Source organism: Nesoenas mayeri (genome assembly GCF_963082525.1).
Source record: "Nesoenas mayeri genome assembly, chromosome: 3".
Lineage (NCBI taxonomy): Eukaryota > Metazoa > Chordata > Aves > Columbiformes > Columbidae > Nesoenas > Nesoenas mayeri.
The window spans coordinates 80,955,186-80,974,979 of NC_137544.1; the positions used below are offsets into that span (position 1 = coordinate 80,955,186).

Sequence of the window (19,794 nt, forward strand, 5' to 3'; positions counted from 1 at the left end):
ATCAGCCCAAGCAGAAATAATGCTGCCAGTTTTTATCAGTACACTTTTAAGGCACTTTGTTTAATTGTATCTGTAATTTGAATAAGCAACCAGTACCAGTCAGCAGCTAGAAAAATAAGGCTTACATAGCACTGCACATGCGAGCACAGACCCATTTAAGCATTCAGAACAAACCAGGCTGTTAACAAGGATCTTTATGCCACTGACGGAAAACTGGTTTTCTACACACAAATGCATACTGTTTCTCTCACACTATGGACAAACATCATTAGGTAAACTTAACCACAGAAATCCATAATCCTCTTGCTAATAAAGCCATATCAAACAAAATACTGTAACATAGCACATATTCGACACTAAACAAATTGGCAGCAGTAGCTGCTATGCATCATGAGCAATCCTGTGATAAGACAAATAGATCTGCTTCAGCCGTACCATAAAATGAATCAATAATAATTTCTGAGCTAATGAAACAGCCACTTGTAAAAATTAGTGTTGCCTATCAGCTTTTATAAAACATGATTAATTTCTATGCATTAAACTGTATTACTGCGAAGGGAACACATTAAGTGTCTTTCATCTACCCCTTGTTGATAGTAACAAGAAAAGAATTGTTGTTTCTGAAGCTGCTCTACTCCATGAAATCTTTTAAAATCTAAATACTGGGATGGGGGAGGAATATTTGAATCACTCATAAACCTTCCTTTGCTTATTACTGCTATTCTTCTCACAGGCACCAGGGAGTCTTTATAAACAGCAGAAATCAAGTCTTTGCTAAATAATACTTATACACAATCTCAAATGCCTTGCATGATGGATGTCAAAATTTGTGGGCGTTTAGTTTTAGATTCACTGCAGTTGACTCAAATGACCTCTCGGTAAAGGAAAAGGGTAAGATTGCTGATCTAGCACTGTCAAGCCCATAAAGGAAGGATGCCAGTAAGTAGTGGTCTGTTGTTAGCTCAGAACTATTAAAAAAGAGGTTGAGGAAGCTGGAAACAACAAAGATTTTTACTCCTCTTTTCTAGCCTGGAAAGGGGATGAGCACAGAAAGCAGCACAGTGGGGTGGTGGAAAGTGTGTCTGAGTAGGGATTAAAAACAGAAAAAAGGGCACTGATAGGGCAGTCAGAAAGACACATGGATTTGGAATTATTGTTTGCTCTTTGAAAACTAAACAGATACTGTACATGGTGAGCCCGAGTTGAAGAGATAATGAATCCTTGCACCTGCAGTCCCCAAAGAAAATCTGCCAAATGCTGAATAAGATATCATGCTTCTTTTTTATTTCTAAAATCTGGCTTCCAACAAAATCCTTCCCTCAAGGGATGGTAGATGATCCAGTGAGGCTGTGGACAGTGGCTGGAGAGCTATGACGTTCAGCCACAGTATTCAGAATGGCCAGATGCCAGTCCAGGACTGAGTTGAGAGGTAACACCCTGAGCAGGCTTGACTCAGAGAGAGGCAGGAACAAGGTAATTTCACCTCAGACACAAGAATCCACAACACTTCACACTCTACACTATTTTATAGCAAGGATATTCAAATGTCCTCACAATGATTGCTATATATAATATTTTAATCTCAAATTCAGGCATGGGAAAACAAGGCCAGAGATGTTAAATGCGTTTGTCAAGAAAGTGTTTCCAGTGGCAGAACAGGAGAAGACATCACAGATGAAATCTTCATCTTGCCAAAATCCATGAGGTTTGCTGCTATCTTCACCAGACTCAGGCTTTCACAAGAAACTGTTCCCATTTTCACATTTTTTCTCACCTGTTTATGCCTTCCATCTTAAAAGTTGCAAAACAACAATGAAACCTAAAGTTCAAAGTTCATCTCTGAAAATTAATTTACGTTAAATCACAAATTAATCTTGTCAAAAAATAGGAGCGTGATTATCACTAGCCTCAAGTATCTAGGAGTTTGTTTAAAGATGAAAGATATTAGGAAACATTATTTTTCACTATGAACATTGTGACACTTAGTAGGCATGTGCAACTTGTAGATTCTTTCCCTGGGAGACTATTATATAAGCTTAGTAGCTGAGAGGTTGAGTTGGGCATTCCTGACCAAGACAGACATATTATCACACATGCAGACACGGATGACAGGTCTCAGTGAGTAATGTCTGGCACCAGGAAGATCTGCTTTCTAAGGTGCACCTTGCTTTTCTTATTTGGGCCCCTCATACCTGTTTGCTTTCAGCTAGAGGAGGGTAGTTAGCAGGTATTCAGCTCTTTCTTTGACCCTGGGCTTAAATTAACAGGAGAAGGCAATTTAGCTGTTCAGGATGGTTCAGAAAGTATTGCTACACCTGAATTTTCTCCTTTGCCTTGTTGAGACTAATAAGAAATTTCCTCTCTCTGAGTAAGGCAATTAATATTTAGATCCATACCCTTTGAATTAAATTGTTATCACAGAAACTAACCTAATTACACCTAAGTAGCTCAAAGAATGATCTGGCATGATTGTTTTTACTTCTAAGGCCATATGACTTAAAAAGCAGATACAACTACAATTTTACTGCCCTCCTGTTGGCAAGAATAATAACTATAAGACTATAATTTTGCCTGTTAAAGGGCATTTGCACAAATTAAGCACCATCTCCACTGCTTTCACTTACTTCTATACAACAGAAGGTTGTTTAAAACAAACCGGAAGTAATTTTACTTTCAGGAGGGAACATGTTACCCTTTGGAAAACAAAGAATGAAGAGCATGCAGAATATTATTGTAGCTAGCCTGTGCTTTTTGTAGGTCATGTCTTTGTATTTCAGACAGGGATTTCTCTGCAGGGATGGCTTCTGAACTTCTCAGCAGTGGCAGGTGCACAGTTTTCTCTTTCTATTAAAATATCTAGAAATTCATGAAACTTGTCCAGTACTCAGTGGGTCCTATTTCCAAAGCACCCAAACAACTATTCTAGTGCAAAATTCGCACATTTACAGCAAAACTTTCTTTCTCATTGGGTATGTTGTCTTAATCTTTAATTTGTCGGCTTCAGTAACAGATTTTACATTAGCCTTATTTTTGTGGGGAATGTGGAACTGTAATGACCTCAGTTTTGCTGGTACAACTCCATCTAACAGTATGACACCACTATGAATTTTTTCTCATGCTGTACATTAACAGCTAAAATTGCATTGTTTTAACATTGTTAGCATAGGAAAAGCAATGCAAAAAGTATCACAGAGCAGCTAACAACCAAAATACTGCAGATACATACTGAGCAACACTTAAATGAAATAAAATATAACCCCTTTTCAAATTCAGACTATGTTAGGAATAAGAGTCAATAAGATAATTTCATTTCCTTTACTATGCTTCCAAAAAACTAGATTAATTTATTTCATGAGAGATACAGCATTATCACTGTATGGCCACTATCATCTTAGCATTTTAGTGACTTAATTTCTAAATAAAATCCTTCTACCACTTTTTAGTTTAAGAGGAAATGCCAGTATTTAATAGGTTACATAAGAAATAAGGTATGGTTAAAATTTGGTATGAACCTTTGTGTAAGGCCTTTAATATAAGCCTCCATTTGCACAAGTCAAGAACATGTTGAAAACCCTTACCTGGAATCGATAAAAGGTGCCATCATCCTTAAGTGTTAGAACATGATCTGAGATTGGAAAGAAATAGCCATGTGCTGCCATCAGTGTTCCCAAATGTAGAGCTTCCACTGAAGAAAAGAAGAAAGATAAATTTAAAAATTAATTAACTTCTTTTCAGCAGTTTAGTTTTCTTGTTCAGATTCACCCTGTCTCCTGCAGATAAACACTTGATTCTCAGTCAAGGTGCTGCTATAATGAAAGTGCTGTCTTTTTCTATGTAATATAACAATGTAACAAAAAAGCCTCTTTACTCTCCTTAATGAACAGGTATTATACATCCCATTTGTAGCTGCAGTTCCACTACTTACAGCTACTGCAATATTCATTCATTTATTTTGAAGCTGGAAACAGCTATCATTTTTACCCTGATGGTGCAGCCTGATTTTCCTCTTCATAGCAGTGCCAGTTTACATGATGTTAAAATAGCTGATCCCAGTTCCATGATATCTTCCTCACTTACTTTATCAGAACCACAGCACAGGATAGAGATTTCCTTCAAAGTTCCTCATGACCGGGAAAATATCAAAGGATATCAGGATAACAGCTAAAGGATATCAGCTAAACTGAGTAAGTGCGGACTGGATGATCGGGTAGTGAGGTGGACTGTGAACTGGCTGAAGGAAAGAAGCCAGAGAGTCATGGTCAATGGGGCAGAGTCCAGTTGGAGGCCTGTATCTAGTGGAGTGCCTCCAGGGTCAGTACTGGGACCAGTACTATTCAATACATTCATCAATGACTTGGATCAGGGAAGTGCACTGTCACCAAGTTTGCTGATGACACCAAGCTGGGAGGAGTGGCTGACATGCCAGAAGGCTGTGCTGCCATCCAGCAAGACCTGGACAGGCTGGAGAGTTGGGCGGGGAAAATTTAATGAAATATAACAAGGGCAAGTGTAGAGCCTTACATTTGGGCAGGAACAACCCCAGGTTCCAGTATAAGTTGGGGAATGACCTATTAGAGTGCAGCATAGGAGAAAGGGACCTGGGGGTCTTGGTGGACAGCAGGATGACCGTGAGCCAGCACTGTGCCCTTGTGGCCAAGAAGGCCAATGGCGTCCAGGGGTGTATTAGAAGGGGAGTGGTTAGCAGGTCGAGAGAGGTTCTCCCTCCCCTCTACTCTGCCCTGGTGAGACCACACCTGGAATATTGTGTCCAGTTCTGGGCCTCTGAGTTCAAGAAGGACAGGGAATTGCTGGAGAGTGCAGCACAGGGCAACAAAGATCATGGAGTGGAGCATCTCCCTTATGAGGAAAGGCTGAGGGAGCTGGGTCTCTTTAGCTTGGAGAAGAGGAGACTGAGGGGTGACCTCTTTAATGTTTACAAATATATGAAAGGTGCATGTCACGAGGATGGAGCCAGGCTCTTCTCTGTGACAACTAATAAGACAAGGGGCAATGAGTGTAAACTGGAACACAGGAGGTTCCATTTAAATTTGAGAAGAAACGTCTTCACAGTGAGGGTGACAGAACACTGGAACAGGCTGCCCAGGGAGGTTATGGAGTCTCCTACTCTGGAGACATTTAAAACCCACCTGGACACATTCCTGTGTAACCTCATCTGGGTGTTCCTGCTCCGGCAGGGGGATTGGACTGGATGATCTTTCGAGGTCCCTTCAAATCCCTAACATTGTATGATTCTGTGATCACAGTACACTTGAAGCTGGAAGGAACCTCTGGAGGTTACCTGGTTCAACCTCCCTGTTCAAGCAGGGACAACTAGAGCAGGTTGCCCAGGACCATGTCCAAATGGCTTTTGAATATCTCCAAGAAGGGAGGCTCCACAATGTCCCTGGGCAACCTGTGCCAGTGCTTGGTCACCTTCACAGTAAAAAAATGTTTCCTGATGTTCAGAGAGGACCTCCTCTGTTTCTGATTGTGCCCATTGACTTTGGTCCTGTCACCGGGCACCACTGAAAAGAGCTTGGCTCCATCTTCTTTACACCCTCCCACCAGCTATTTACACACATTGATGAGCTTTCCTTGAGCCTCGTCTACTCCAGGCACATTCTTTTCATTTTAGTTCACTTTGTCTACTTTTAATTTTCTTAAACTTTCATTTATTCACACTGCAATTTATTGCCAGTTCCAAAAACTTTATTTTTTCAGGTGTTATGTGTCTTTCTGGAATGAGAGAAAAACAAAGGAAGAAATGTGCTGACATTTTTTAGAGAAAGGATTTCTTAGATAAGTGTGACAGGGCTTGCCAGGGAGCTCTGACACAGCTGAGAACGCATTCTCTTTAGATTTAGCAGAAACTAAATATACTTCATATTTGCTTCATGTTCTTCCTGGATTCTGAATTGTAATATTTTTCAAGAGCACAAGGAGATCACATTATTCCCCTTTACCCGGCAATCTTACCCAGCAATCTTTAGACCACTTCTGAACTGCCATGTCCAGTTGGGAATAATATGTCTACTCCAATATATGAAATACATGAACAAATTTGTGTGGGTCCAGTGAAGAGTCACCAAGATGACTGGGGCTGGAGAACGTGCTCCGTAAGGAGAGGGTGGGGGAGCTGGGCCTTCTCAGACTGAGAAAGAAAAGGTTTTGGGGGTGCCTAGAAGCTTCTTTCCAATGCCTAAAAGGAGATTACCAAATGAGGGACCCAAAATCTTTATGTAGTTGCATGACCATAAAATAAATAAATAAAAAAAAAAAAAAGAGGCAATGGTAACAAAACAAACCAGGGATTATTCTCACTGACCCACTGACCAAAGTCACATACGCAACTACTAGTTCTCTATGCAAAAATTGGAAACAGAATCCTGGCTTTCTCCAGAAGCCAGTTAAGGTTATTTAAGATCCAAAACATTCTCTATATCTCTTTTCTTCTTCAGTTATCTGTGGAGACTAGGGTGGTAGGGTGGTTTTACTCTCACTTCAGGCAACCTCATTCAGCTAGGATGAGTCTACACTAATTCAACATTAAGGTATTTCTCTGTTCCTTTAGACATTCAGAGTTATAGGGACATACAAAATAGTCACATGTGTAATTTTCATTTTTTTTATGGCTATCAACCCCAAACTTATTCCAGCATTGAATAAATATAAATGCACAACTATACCTTTTTAATATCTACCTAACATCCACTATAGCTCACATTTAGGAATGTGAGGAGTATCTGCTTTATTAAAAGAAAAAGAAAAGAAAAAAAAAAATCCTTGGTATAAGAATAATGATGTTTACTTGAAAGTCTAGAATCTTCTCCATTGGTATCATCTGACAATGGGGCAATCACATACCCAAAGCATTACCAATAGTCTTTGCACAGAGATTAACCAATTTATAAATCAAATGCAGCTCAAACGTGCAAACAATTGAATGATGTCCACAAAGTTGTAATGCTGCCTCCCACCAGACTGGCAGGGGGCTAACACTGCTGCTCTCTTCACAGCAGCAACAGAACTTCCTCACAGAAAGAAAACTCAGCTTTTAGGAGGTTTCTAATCTCCAAGCAAGAAACTGTCCAGTGTATTACAGACACAGCAAAGGCAACACCTTGATATACATCTCAATTTGCTAAAATAAGACTGAAAAATAAAGACTGTAAGAAGACAATGAAGAAGAGCAGTAGGATTTAGGAAGCAAAATCATGAGCTTGAAAAAGAAAATGTAGCCCGCAGTAGACCATGCCTAAATGCCTAGAAGTTCAATTCTGACAGCTCCTCCATCTCCCAGGTGTTCCTTCCTGTGAAGTTAGGGGATTTTCACTTAAAGAAGCATGTTTCATTGGGAAGAATGGCAGATGGAGACTAGGAACATCAAAAACTTTTATGAAGTGCATTAGTTAAGAAGAAAACAGAAGCCTGAAAAAAACCACTTTTAAATATAAAGTTTCACAGGTAGAAAGAGTAATGTTTACATGTATTCAGAATACGAATTCAAAAAATTGATGGAACACAGACTAAAAGCAAGACAATACCATTTTTTAGATGGCACGAATACAGAGATACACACAGAAACGTTATATCTACATAACTTTTATTTCCTAGTCTTCTGCCACTCTGTGTAAGAATATGCGATGTAACTGCATTCTCAATTACACCAAGACAGACTCACTGTGGAGGCATAATTCAAACCACAGCCAGCTGCTACACATTGAATAACAACTGCAGCCAGAGAGACCATGCAAATATCTGAGGGAGATAAAGCACATAGAGGTGTAACTTGTAAAACAGACTGGACTTCTGCTTTCTCTGTCCAATATTGTTTGTTTTGGAGACATCAATCATCTGATCTGAGGTTCCAGGTACTTCCACTTCTAGGTTCCACTGCTACTTCCTAGCAGTGACATTGCTGAAAAGTGCAATGGCATATTCAAGAAACAAATTTACCCCAACCACTGCTTTAATTTCTCATAACTAAAAAAAGGAGAGTGTTGCAAGTTATAACATCTAATGGAAAAGAAACACTTCAGGTGAAAGACAGAAATACATCTTTACGAGCTTGTTACATTTCAACAGGATATGAAATATTTTATATAAGTTCAAAATGTTACTGTGGGTGTAGGTTTGATTCTTAATGTATATGCTATTGCTGGTCAAAAAGCTTAAAATTCCATGGTTCATTCTGCTGTTGAACTTTATTTAGCTGAGTGGGTGAAGTGAACAACACATGTACACGGCCTGATTAGCAATCATTTTTGTGAGAAGTAATATTGCCCAGCCATCTGCTGTGACATTACAAGGAGAGTGGTCTTGATGGATTAAATGCTAGTCACTTTTAATGTACTTTGTTTTATAAGAGAGTCAGACATTTTCAATACCTTTGGACAACGCAAACCTGATGAAATCTAAATAATGAAAAATATACCCTGGTTGTTGAGGTTTCATTTTACTCTCTTTTTAAACATAGTGCAGGTTTTTCCTCCTTACTGTAATAACTGTTGCATGGATTGATGATAGTTCATTCATCTTAAATTGCAGGGTATGGTAATACCGGTGGAACAAGTTGTTTCTTATGATAACATTCAGAGGAGGGGACTAAAGAGGATGGATGTTCCTTGTTTTAATTTTGAATAAACATGTTTCTGTGCTTTGAAACCCCTGAAAGGATGTGTTTTCAGTTATTAGTGTGGATTCCACTTTTTCTTATGCATCTCAGGGCTTCAGGTGATGAGGTCTTTATATTTATGTTTACTTTGAAGTCCATAAAACGCTTCAAAGTATCATAAAATTATAGTTGCAGTCTCAAAACATCTGAGGTAACTTGTAGTAAACTCTGAGGGACCAGGGAAAGGAAAACAGGGCGTTTCCCAATTCTGTTCCACTTTAAGACAGCATTTTTTCCAAGTCTGTTTTATGTTCTTTGCGCAGCTCAGTCCTGGAGAAGATTCCTCCAAGGAACACAGTCTAGGGTTTTTGTGTCCTTAAAATTGCTATATAGTGTAAGTGACAACTTGCAAGTTTTTCATATATTTTTCATATATTCTTGATATAAAAATGTCAAACAAATGAAAACCTCTCTTTCCATCAAACAATAAAGTGTTTGTTATTCTGGGTTATTTGTCTAATCTAAAATCCATCACAGTACCGAAGTGCATTCCTAAGCCACGTGGCTGCCTGGAAAAAGAATTAATGAGTCAGAACTTCACAAGCACACATTCATTTTAAGAGTCGAATGCCAAGACATTATCACTTACTCTCACCTCACTCCTGCTGTCATTTCATTGCCAGTGTGAACACAAGCTGCAAAGGATTAACTTTAAGTTAAAGTAATGAAATATAACCTGCTTCTCACACTCACAGAAAGTGTAGGAGACACTCTGTGGGCCTCACTGTGGCATTTAAAGAGGGGGAAATAAAACAGCCAGAAAAGTTCTTGAACACTCACGTCCCTATAAACCTCTCTCATTTGTCCCATCTGAAGGATCAGATTTGCAAAGGGAGCAGCACCCACTGAGAGGCATTTCAGGGAGGGCAAAAGAGTCAGCAAAGGAAGAGGCACTATTTACCCAAACACAGTTACAATGAAATTCATGCTTGACTACAAGATACACATCACAAACCAAGTTATCTGTCACCACAGCAGCCTACCTAAATAGGTAGGATTTTGTTATGTGCTAGACAGCAGATGCTGATGCCATCAGGTACAATGCCATTGGTAGGAACATCGCTCAGCAGGTGAGAGGGGAAACCTGTCAGAGATCTGCCTGATCTGCCAGAGAATCCTGATCTGCCGAGGGAACAGTAACATCTACACTGACAGTCTGAGCTGAACTGTAACACGGGGTGTAACTTGTACACGTATGCCAAGTCCAAAGACAACAATGTATACCTGAAACATCAACTATGTTCACAAACCAGGGACACAATACCAGTCTTGCCTTAAGTGCTCGAAGAATGTGAGTGAATTGGGACTTACCTAAATAGCTGACATAACCCTGGAAAGATTTTATCCAAAAAGGATTAACAGAAGTCATGCCACCACGAAGAACACTGAATGAAAAAGGGGAGGTGACCTACAGTTTCTTGAAAGAAAAACAAACAAAACAACAACAAAAACCACCAACAAACAAAACCAAACAAAGCAAAAGACTTTTCTTCACTCAGAGGAGGAATAAAAATAAAACAAAAAGTAGTTTCCGAATTGGAGAAAATAAAGAAGTTTAGTCTTTGAAAGAAAAGTTACATCTCACTGCTAGCAATACACAAACCCTCCTCTTGAAAACTTTTAAAGTATTGACTGTTAAATATTTAATGTAATTGTTTCCCACTGGATTTCAGCTAATTCACACACTAACTGTTGCTACCTCCTACTGAAACTTGGCTTTTATTCTCTTAATAAAATTGTCTCTTGAAAGGCAGACCCCTGAGACCTCAGAATGTAATGGCTTGACATGAGAACCACAGCTTTTATGTCGATTTAAAAAAAAAAAAAAAAAAAAAAGAGTTGCAACTTGAGGTCTCACGAAGCAAAAAAAATGGGAGTGAGGTGTGAGGTGCTGGCACCGAGCAACACTATAACTTCACCTCTGAAATATTTGTTTGATGTGTTTGTTGTGCATATTGGAAATGTGCAGCTACAGTGGGTGGAAGAAATCCATCCAAACTGCAAGGATCAGGTAGACCTAACTACCAGGAAAAGAGGAAAGGGCACAATTTACTCGCTAGATAACCAGTTCATTCAGGACACAGTGAGGAAAAATAGACTGAATGTGTTTAAAATTGCCTTCAGTTTCCCTGTCATCTCTCTCGTCAATTATTTTAAAGTACCTACCAATACCACACCAGCAATCAGGCCTTTCAGTGATGGACTTTAGCTCTGTACACACCAAACCAAAACAGCATTTATAAAATATTTATTCTAATTTCACTACTACTACTCTTGAATTTTGCTATGTTCAGTTTTGCAGAAATCACAGACTTTTTGCTATTTTATTACTGATATCTCTTTTCTCTTTAAATTGAAATAATAGAAGGATGAAATCCAGACTAATTTGAAGTATGGGTTTCCTGTTTTGCCCGCAAGCCCTTCCTCTGAAATTGCAACTTTTTAGTTTGAGCTTTGATTCCCCTGATTCTTCAGGGCAAAATACAGAAAATGAAAACCTGTGTGTCATGTTTTCCCTGATGACAGTCTGAACTTGTCTTCATAAGATATTTCGTAACACTTCTCTTATTCCCCCCTCCAGTATGAAACTGTCTGCTAATATATAAAGTCATAGGTGCACACTTTAGAGCAAACCTGTTAAAGATAAGACAAAAAACCACACACAAACAGACAAGACTATTACTGCAAATACCACATTTTTGAAAATTCTTTCAGATGAAATCTTGTTCCACAATTTCAAGCATCCATAGAAGACCCCAAATATTGGACATAGACTACTTTAACTTAGTAGCAGAATTATTATGCTATTATTTCAGGTTTTCTTGTATACTGCTTGCCAGTTGCTGTTAGTACTTCCTGGCTGGGTTTGCAGATGTGTGATTGAACTGTTTGGTTGCAAACATTCAGTGGGGAACTATGTGATACGTTCTCCATGGCACATGACACCCAAGAATTTGTGCAAGGGAGTGTCAGCCAGAAAATGTATTTTACATTATGGTGCCCTCAGACATGGTGCCCTGTATCACAGGATACTTCCCTGGCTGCAGTACAGTGTCAGTGCTTCTCCCTTTCTTTGTCACACTCAAGGCAAGGCACAGTCACCCTCTCAGTCACCTGTGTCTGAACGTCACAGGCATGGGAGAGGCTATACCACCACACTCCAAGATTATGACCAAGAGGCACTGCCACAGCCAGGTGCACACCTAGGGTGGGATTTCAAAGGAGGAGACCCATGTTTAAGGTTCGGCAGATCCAGGGCACGTGAATAACTGGTGTGGTTGATGCATCACTTGGATTCGTGGCCAGCAAATAGCAGAAGTGCGCACAGGCTTTTTCAGTGCACAAAATATTTGTTCCTGAGGAACTACAGAAGATAATAGTGTTGAATCAGAGGGATGTCAGCTAATGTGAAGTTTCTGAAGTTGGGTGAGGGTAAGCAATAGGTAGTACTAAACTCTTGCTATCATTACTGCTAGTTAAGGTGAATCATGACACTTTTTTTAGTCTCTAAGCCTGTTTTGATATCAAATGTTACTACATCAACCATTAATTTTGTATCATTGTTGTGCATTGCTATCATAATCACAGAACACCCACTTATGACCAGGCATTTCAGATAATACAAAGAACATGCAGCAGCAGCTAGAAAAATAACTGCCTCTTTCACTACACTGTATGCAGTGAAGACCAAGCCCCTTTATAACAATATTCATACCTCCAGCAAATTGAGAGCAGAAAATACTGAAAATGTTGTATTTCTTTCAATGGGAAGAATGCTGTGCTTTTGAAGTCCAGCAGGAGTTAAGAGCTTTATAAGCGAACAGGTGTCATTAACACACATATCAGAGAAAAATAGCATCAAAGCTCAAGTGGGATAACATCCAAAAGTGTGGATGTAGCTTTCCAGAGAATAGCACAGGAAGGCAGTTTCCCATGTAAGCAGATAGAGTTATCTGTGATGCATGTATACAAAAAAAACAAGGCAGTTATGACAAACAAGATGATTTTTAGAGAGTTCTCTTCATCTATTATTTACAAGTAATTTCTTCAATTGGCAAGTAAAATATATTTCACTGTCCACATCAAAATGAAGGATGAGGAAGTAAACTTTCCAGATGCCATTGAAGATTCCTATTGTCATAACTTCCCCCCTACTCAGTTTTCACTTCTTCCCATTGCACAGGATTTACACAGATAATTGTAGAGATCTGTCAGTTCAGACAGATAAAATCCATTATAAAAAAACCACAGAAATACTGACAGATACTAACTAGCAAAAATAGCTCAGTGAAAACTCTTTCACAAAGGCGCTTTTTTTTTCCTACAAAAAGAGACAAGGTCTCAGTGAATGACCTATTTCTTTTCTAGTGGCAGAATCTAAATGTAGAAGGAAGAGATAGCACTAATGACAACAGCAGCAAAAACTATCAAAGGCTTTAAAATAAATTGATAAAATGAACAAAAGTGTCTAGCTGGGTCAACATAATGGTCACTTTGTGTTTTAAGGCAAGTCAAATATTAAATTTCTGAACTGTAAGCTGTAGTGTGCAATTTAACATTTAAATCGTTCTCAGTACTAAAGGAAAAAAAAGCTGGAAGATGTGTCCTCAGGTTTTAGAAAGACATCTAGGGGAAATCTGGGAAAAAAAAAGATGAATACAACAGATGCCCATCCAGACAACATTATATAAACTTTAATAAAGGGCAGAATGAAAGAAAATAAAGATAAATGTGACAGAAAAGGAAGTCTCAGCACTACTTGTGTTGGTGGATGCAATATCTCACAACTTGGTTCATTCCTATGTGGAATTAGCAAACACACGAGGTCATTAAAATCTGGTTGACATATTAATTATCTTGGATTTTTAGGAGGCTCTTGACATGATTCGCCCAAATGTTTTTCTAATGGAATTAAATGGACCTGGGATACAAAGTCATGGAAAAAGCATTAGGTAGAAAGATGGGAATAAAAGTCAGGCATAGTATATCGGTTATCACACTGAAAGGAGGTGACCACTGTAGCTGTTTGCATTAAATCCTGAAATGCTCGATATCCTCCTAAATTATCTACAGAAGAGTGTGACTGATGATATAACAAAATTTGCTGAAGGCATATCATTACCAAGGTAAGTAAAAAGTGAAATGTGAGGAGATGTAGAAGGACTTCAGGGGACTGATTCACTAGACAGTACAACAGCAGATAGAATTGAATTTTGATAAATGCTAACCATTTCAAATATGAACCCTCCCTCCCAAGTTCACATACCCACTAAGTGGCTGCAAGCTAACTGCTGCTCAAGAAAAACTACAGTCACTATATATGATTCTGTGAAAATATTCACTCGTATCTCAAACAGATAGTAGTGTACAGCACAGCACATGTACATAATAAATTTCAAGCAGACTTCTGGTCATTTCATCTCAAACTATATACACACACAGAAAGAAGGAGGATAAGGATTGTGTGAAAACTATAAAGGCTTCTATACAACAAGAGATATCACCATCAGAAAGCAGACCATGGAGGACATCCATTATAGCAGTCTGTAAAATCATTACTATCCAAAAGAAGGTGACTGAATAAGGAATAATAATTTGCTGCTTTTCAGAACCCAAGAACTTGGAGTCAACCAGTGTAATTATCTGGCAGACCCTTCAAAACAACAACAAAAAAACCCCATATCTACAATGTTTGATCAACCTGTGTTACATATTGTCATAGGATATTGCAAAAGCAATGGAAGAAAGGCCATTCAGGAACTATTAAACAAGAAACTGAAAACACTTGCAGGTCTGGAGATTCCCCAAGGTTCACGTTGTCAGAACCGGTGAAGCAAGAGACCACTGCATCACCTTCATCCTACAGTGCAAATCTCTTCCTAAGCATTTGTGACTGACCACTGCCAGAAACAGCACATGGTCCAGATGGTCTCACTGTGGCTCTGTCTTATGTTGTTACCGGCATTATTGTACAAAATGCTCTTAATTTCTAGTATTGTGGACGGTGCATTGGAGAGAAACTAATTTGCATTGCTGCCTATGTTTTTTTCTTGCTATACAAAAGATTTTTGGCTTGCTAGTCAAATTGCTAATACTAAATTTTAAATGACAATATATTGCCTCATTAGTTGCTCTTTCTGGACATCGTTTTGGCATGTCACAACATCTTCTAAAGGTACCATGCAGAAACTTAAATACACCTTATCACTTCTAATTTATTATCAGTCAGTCATCATTACTATGGTAAAAGTTATTGTAGAGAGTTTAATTACTTCTGATCTATTTCTTCTAGGCATAAATTTTCATCTTCTTCAAATAGTTCAGACATATATTTGCAAAAGTTCATTACTATGAACTTTAAACCCCTGGAAACTTACAGTTGAAAATCTACAGATAGTTGCCTGTACATTTAATTTTATCATGCAGTTACAGTGGTGGTCACCATTAACAAAATTCATGTCAGGTTTAGCTGTGAATCTGTAAATCCCCATCCCTAACTTCCTCAAACCAGCCTACTTGAAAATATCCTTAAGTTAAGTGACAAATACATGAAGCTTCCTCAAGAAATAACCATTATTTCTTATGTCGTAAAGAAAAAATCAGCGATTTATTATTTCTCTGAAAGACCTTAACAGAAACATTTAAACTTTATTAATCCCACCGTTACTTATTGTTGCTTATTATATTTTTGCTTTGTTTATTTCATGCTAGTGATTATATTTGAAGACGTAAATAATTCCACAATTTCAAGATGCAAATACTCCACACTTAGAGTTCTTCATAACCTTTCTAATAAGATCAAAAGCTATTGAAAGGTTAAGTTCTCCAGTTTATCTAAGGTATTACCTTGAAGTAGTAATTAGGAAGCAAATTTTCAAAAGCAAGTGTAAATTATTTGTTATAATATCTACATGCCAAACTGAAGTGAATAGAGTCTTTTTGTGGTTTGGATTTTTTTTAAATTAATTTGAGCTTCAACTTTAGTGAGAAGAGTAATTTTTTAGTAGCTATAAAATTAGGCTCTATTGCCACTAGATGTTTTACACTTTGTGGATCCAAGTCTTCCAAAGCCACATAAGGTCTTGCAGCTACAAGCCCACAGTAGGCATGGCTCCTGTCACCCACCCTGCCATACAAACAGTGAAAATCCTGAAAATATGTGAAATTTGGGTAGGTGGCTCAATGCAAACAGTGAAATTAGAAGAAAGGAGAAATATTATAGAGAGAACATCTGAATGGAGAAGAATATGCAAATTAGGTCCAACCAGCAGTCATAAGCAAATGAGAATCAGAGGATATTCTATGCAGTAAAATTGGGGAATGAACCATGAAGACAAAAATGAGAAAGGAAAAGAAAGGAGAGGGGAAAAAGGAAGAAAAAGATGGAAGAGAATACTGAAAACTGAGAGAGCACCTAGGAAATATTAATCTGTCCAAGATGAAATGGGAAGCAATGTCCTTTACATAGTAAACTAGAGCACCCAGCAGTTCAATTAATCCTGAGCAGTCACTATATTCCTATGTGGACAGCAGTATTTCTCTACATGTGCCGTGGGAAAACTGAAAACCCTCTTAAGGGCAATTAGTAACAAAATCAAGAGAAGGCCTCGCATTAACCTTGCAGTCATCAGATACTATATGCAACATGGAAATATCAAAACATTTTTGTTTACTTGACTATAAATAGCTGCAGTAGTTGTTGGCAAGATGAAATAGAATTTTAAGTACTTTTATTCAATTAAGTCGCCCAGATTTAAAATCTCACTTCCACCTACTTGTGCTTTCCATTACTATACAACGCAGTTCTCAGGGAAACCAGGAAGCAGAAAGCTAATGAAGTCTCTAGACAATTATTTAGCAGCTTTAATTAATTATGCCAGTATGAATTGGGAATTAGTAAATGTTCTTCCTCTTAAACCTCCATAACTTGCTACGATCTCAAAGGTTCAGAAGGAGGCTGTCAAACAGTAAGAAAAAGCACAAAACTTCCTGGTAACTTTAGTAAAAATGATATCAAATATTTTATTAGGAAGGTCATTAGAATTTAATTTATGCAATAAATTAATGACCTTTATTTCTAAAAGTTATCACAATTCTCCCTCAAAGCACATATATTTTCAGTTGTACTTCTGTCCTTAGCTAAGTTAATAAATATATGTTTTATTGCTGTTAACAAAGACAGTAACATAAGGGTCTCTAACCATGCTGAATAATCAAAATTGTCAGCTACTAGCATGGAGAGCTACAATGCAAGCAGACAAAATGGGGAAAGGATAATATTTTTGAATAAGTAGGAGCTGGTATCTGAAACCAGATATTTTGAAAATCTGACGCATCAATAGAAAGTTAATATTAGCCTTACACACATTTTCCTAACACTGAGATAGTGATTCTGTATTCTGAGCAACAGCATCAAGTAAAAGAGACCAGTACAACACCTACAAGGAGATACCCAGCTTAGGAACACCAGTTCCCTAGAAGAACAATGTAGAGAATTTTAAATAAAAACTAAGGAACAAAAATTGCTCTATTTGGAATTTGAGTCTAAAAACTGATTATAAAGCTTTCCAGACTTTATAAATCGTTAGGGAGAGGCCAGTATCAGTTTCTCATCATATATGCAGCTTTATGATGAAGCTGTGTACTTAGAAGTGACTTCATGGGTAAAGATTTAAACCATGTAATTTTCATTTTTATAGCCTAGTTTGTTCTGTGACAGAAAGGGTGAAATACATTCCTTCAACTTGTGCAACAGAGCATCTGAAGTTCTTTCCAACTAAGTTACTTTAAATTAATGGTTACAAATATTTTAGCTTCTATTGTCTGGATCTGGTAATAGTTTTAGCATTAACTTTTTAACTGAGTAGGCTTTTTCAGACTATTTTTTCTAATTAGTATTTTATATTCTAGTTGGTACTTCTTTCTTATTCTTTGCTCAATAAGAATCTCAAAGACCTTAGTGAAATAAAGCCTGCAGTGCCAACTGAATTCTAAAGAAAATACTGATTGTTGTTTTATTTCATTTTTTAAAATCTAACTAGGTATTGGACACTTCTTATAAACTAGCTTTTGGATTTTAGCCTGAGATATAGCTCAAAGGCAACGCTACACCTAATCCTATTTTAAAAAGCATCTAGTTAAATCTTGTTTCTTTTTGAGCTAATGAGAAAATCTCTAGCTTTCTGCAAGACTGGAATTTAACCTTTAATGACTAAAACAAAGGAGGGAGGAGTGGATGTCATGTGAAGGTATTACATTTATCCACTGAAAATAATTTTGAGTAGAATTTGGAGACTTTAATATCAAAAGCATGAATTATTTATCATTAAAAATAAATAGCTTTGAAAAGACCACCATGGAACCAGGGCTAGTACTAAGAAAAATGAAATTTAAGAACTCAGTTCAAGGTTTGTTTTTAACCAAAATTAAGCAAACATCAACAGAGTTCTGTTTTATTTAGGAAATATATATGACACACAAGTTATAGTCAAATCATAGAATAGTTTAGGTTGGAAGGGACCTTAAAGACCATCTGGTTCTAACCCCGTTGCCACAGGCAGGTACACCTTCAACTAGATCAGGTTGCTCAAAGCCTAACTGGAACCAAAAGAGATCTATTTTTTATTAGTATGCTGTTGACAACAGCAAACAGGTTGGTCACAGAAACAATGTTATGGAACACGTATGTTTTGTTATACCAATAACAGTAATATCATTTTAGTCTCACTGTTATACAGCAAATTATGCTAGAAGGCAGCAAATTCCATACTCGTGATCTTTACCCATTACTCCAATATAACATTCATTTATAAATTAAACAGATATAATTCATTAATAATTTATAGGTAATTCAAAAGTTTATGAAATTTCTTTAACGATAAATAGGATTAGTTGTCTAAGCTAGACCTATTTTGTACCTGGCTAATATAACCTATTATATTGATAATATATTTTGCTGTTTATTAAGTGGTTTCTAAAGGGATTTTCAGAGTTTATGACATTGTATTATACATAAATCCTGCTATGTACAAGCATGGTATATTAATTACTAAGATGAAAAAAACAAACTATTTCAAATAGTATCTTGTAAAATGGCTCCAGCTTAAAGCGACAAGGGAGGAGAAATTTTATTTAGACATGTTTAGTATAATGAAACAGGTTTGATAGTTTGACCTATCTGCCTCTGTAAAGGAAGTGATTTGTCACTGTTACCACGAACACCTTGCATCTCTATCAGTCACAAACTCCATTTCTTCCCTTCAAGTGTAAAAACTGCTCATTTTTAACCAGCCGCCACACTACTAAACATATCAGAAGAAATAGCTACTCCTTGACATGGAACTGGAAATGAGAACTGATGTAGCCTATTAGCTATCTGCAAGCCAGAAAGTAACCTGCCCAACCTAGGAACATGTTAATTACCTTGAAGAGTGACTACAGGGAAATGAGGGTGCTCAAACAGCACCAGCACATATGTAGTCCATGCTGGGCGGGCTGCTCTGTGCTCTTGGGAGACACTCTTGACACATGCAGTCTACGCAGGGTAACAGATTATACCAAACTGGAAAAAACTCTCAGTGGAAAAACATGAAATCCATTAAATCTGATTTATCCTGTCACAACTGAATTACAGAAAATACACCTCTGTTCACCACTTCCAATATCTATCTAAGGGCTTTGGGCAAATAAAATAACCCCTGCATGTGAACATTTACCACTGAGGTCCTGACACCACAGCAGTGGCTAGAAGCCCACTGGGTGCCACACACCGGTAAGTGCTGCCTATGCTACACATAGCTAAATGAAAACTGACTCATACATTTTAACTGTGCTTGAGTGTCGCAACATAAATACTATTAGTACTAGAGCAGTGTCTGTAAATTTTGACATTTTCTACTGCCAACAAGGATTTGAGTTTTACTTTCTTTGTGTTCATCTAAAATTAAAGTCATTATTCCACTTAAATGTTACAGGACCTGACAAGATCAGATCAAATTCACTCAGCAGAAGAAAGTTAGAAAATTATTTACACTAGACCTGATGAAAGTTCATGAGGTTTTCCTCCCCGAACAAAATGTGCCCAAATTTCTGTCAGACATATGAAAAAAGTGAGTGTCTTG

General features: G+C 37.6%; 1 protein-coding gene across 13 annotated transcripts in view; it reads right to left on the reverse strand.

Annotated features, from left to right (window-relative positions):
* RGS7 (regulator of G protein signaling 7) overlaps nt 1-19,794 on the reverse strand; it is a gene marked incomplete at both ends in the record, with an annotated part of 236,082 nt that overhangs the window by 78,926 nt on the left and 137,362 nt on the right. For 10 of the 13 annotated variants that reach the window (XM_080343032.1, XM_080343037.1, XM_080343038.1 and 7 more), the window contains one exon: nt 3,579-3,685. The exons of the other annotated variants lie outside the window; for them this stretch is intronic. In XM_080343032.1, the coding sequence (XP_080199158.1) occupies nt 3,579-3,685 (107 nt within the window). The remainder of the gene's footprint in view (nt 1-3,578; nt 3,686-19,794) is intronic. 13 annotated transcript variants of the gene reach the window in all.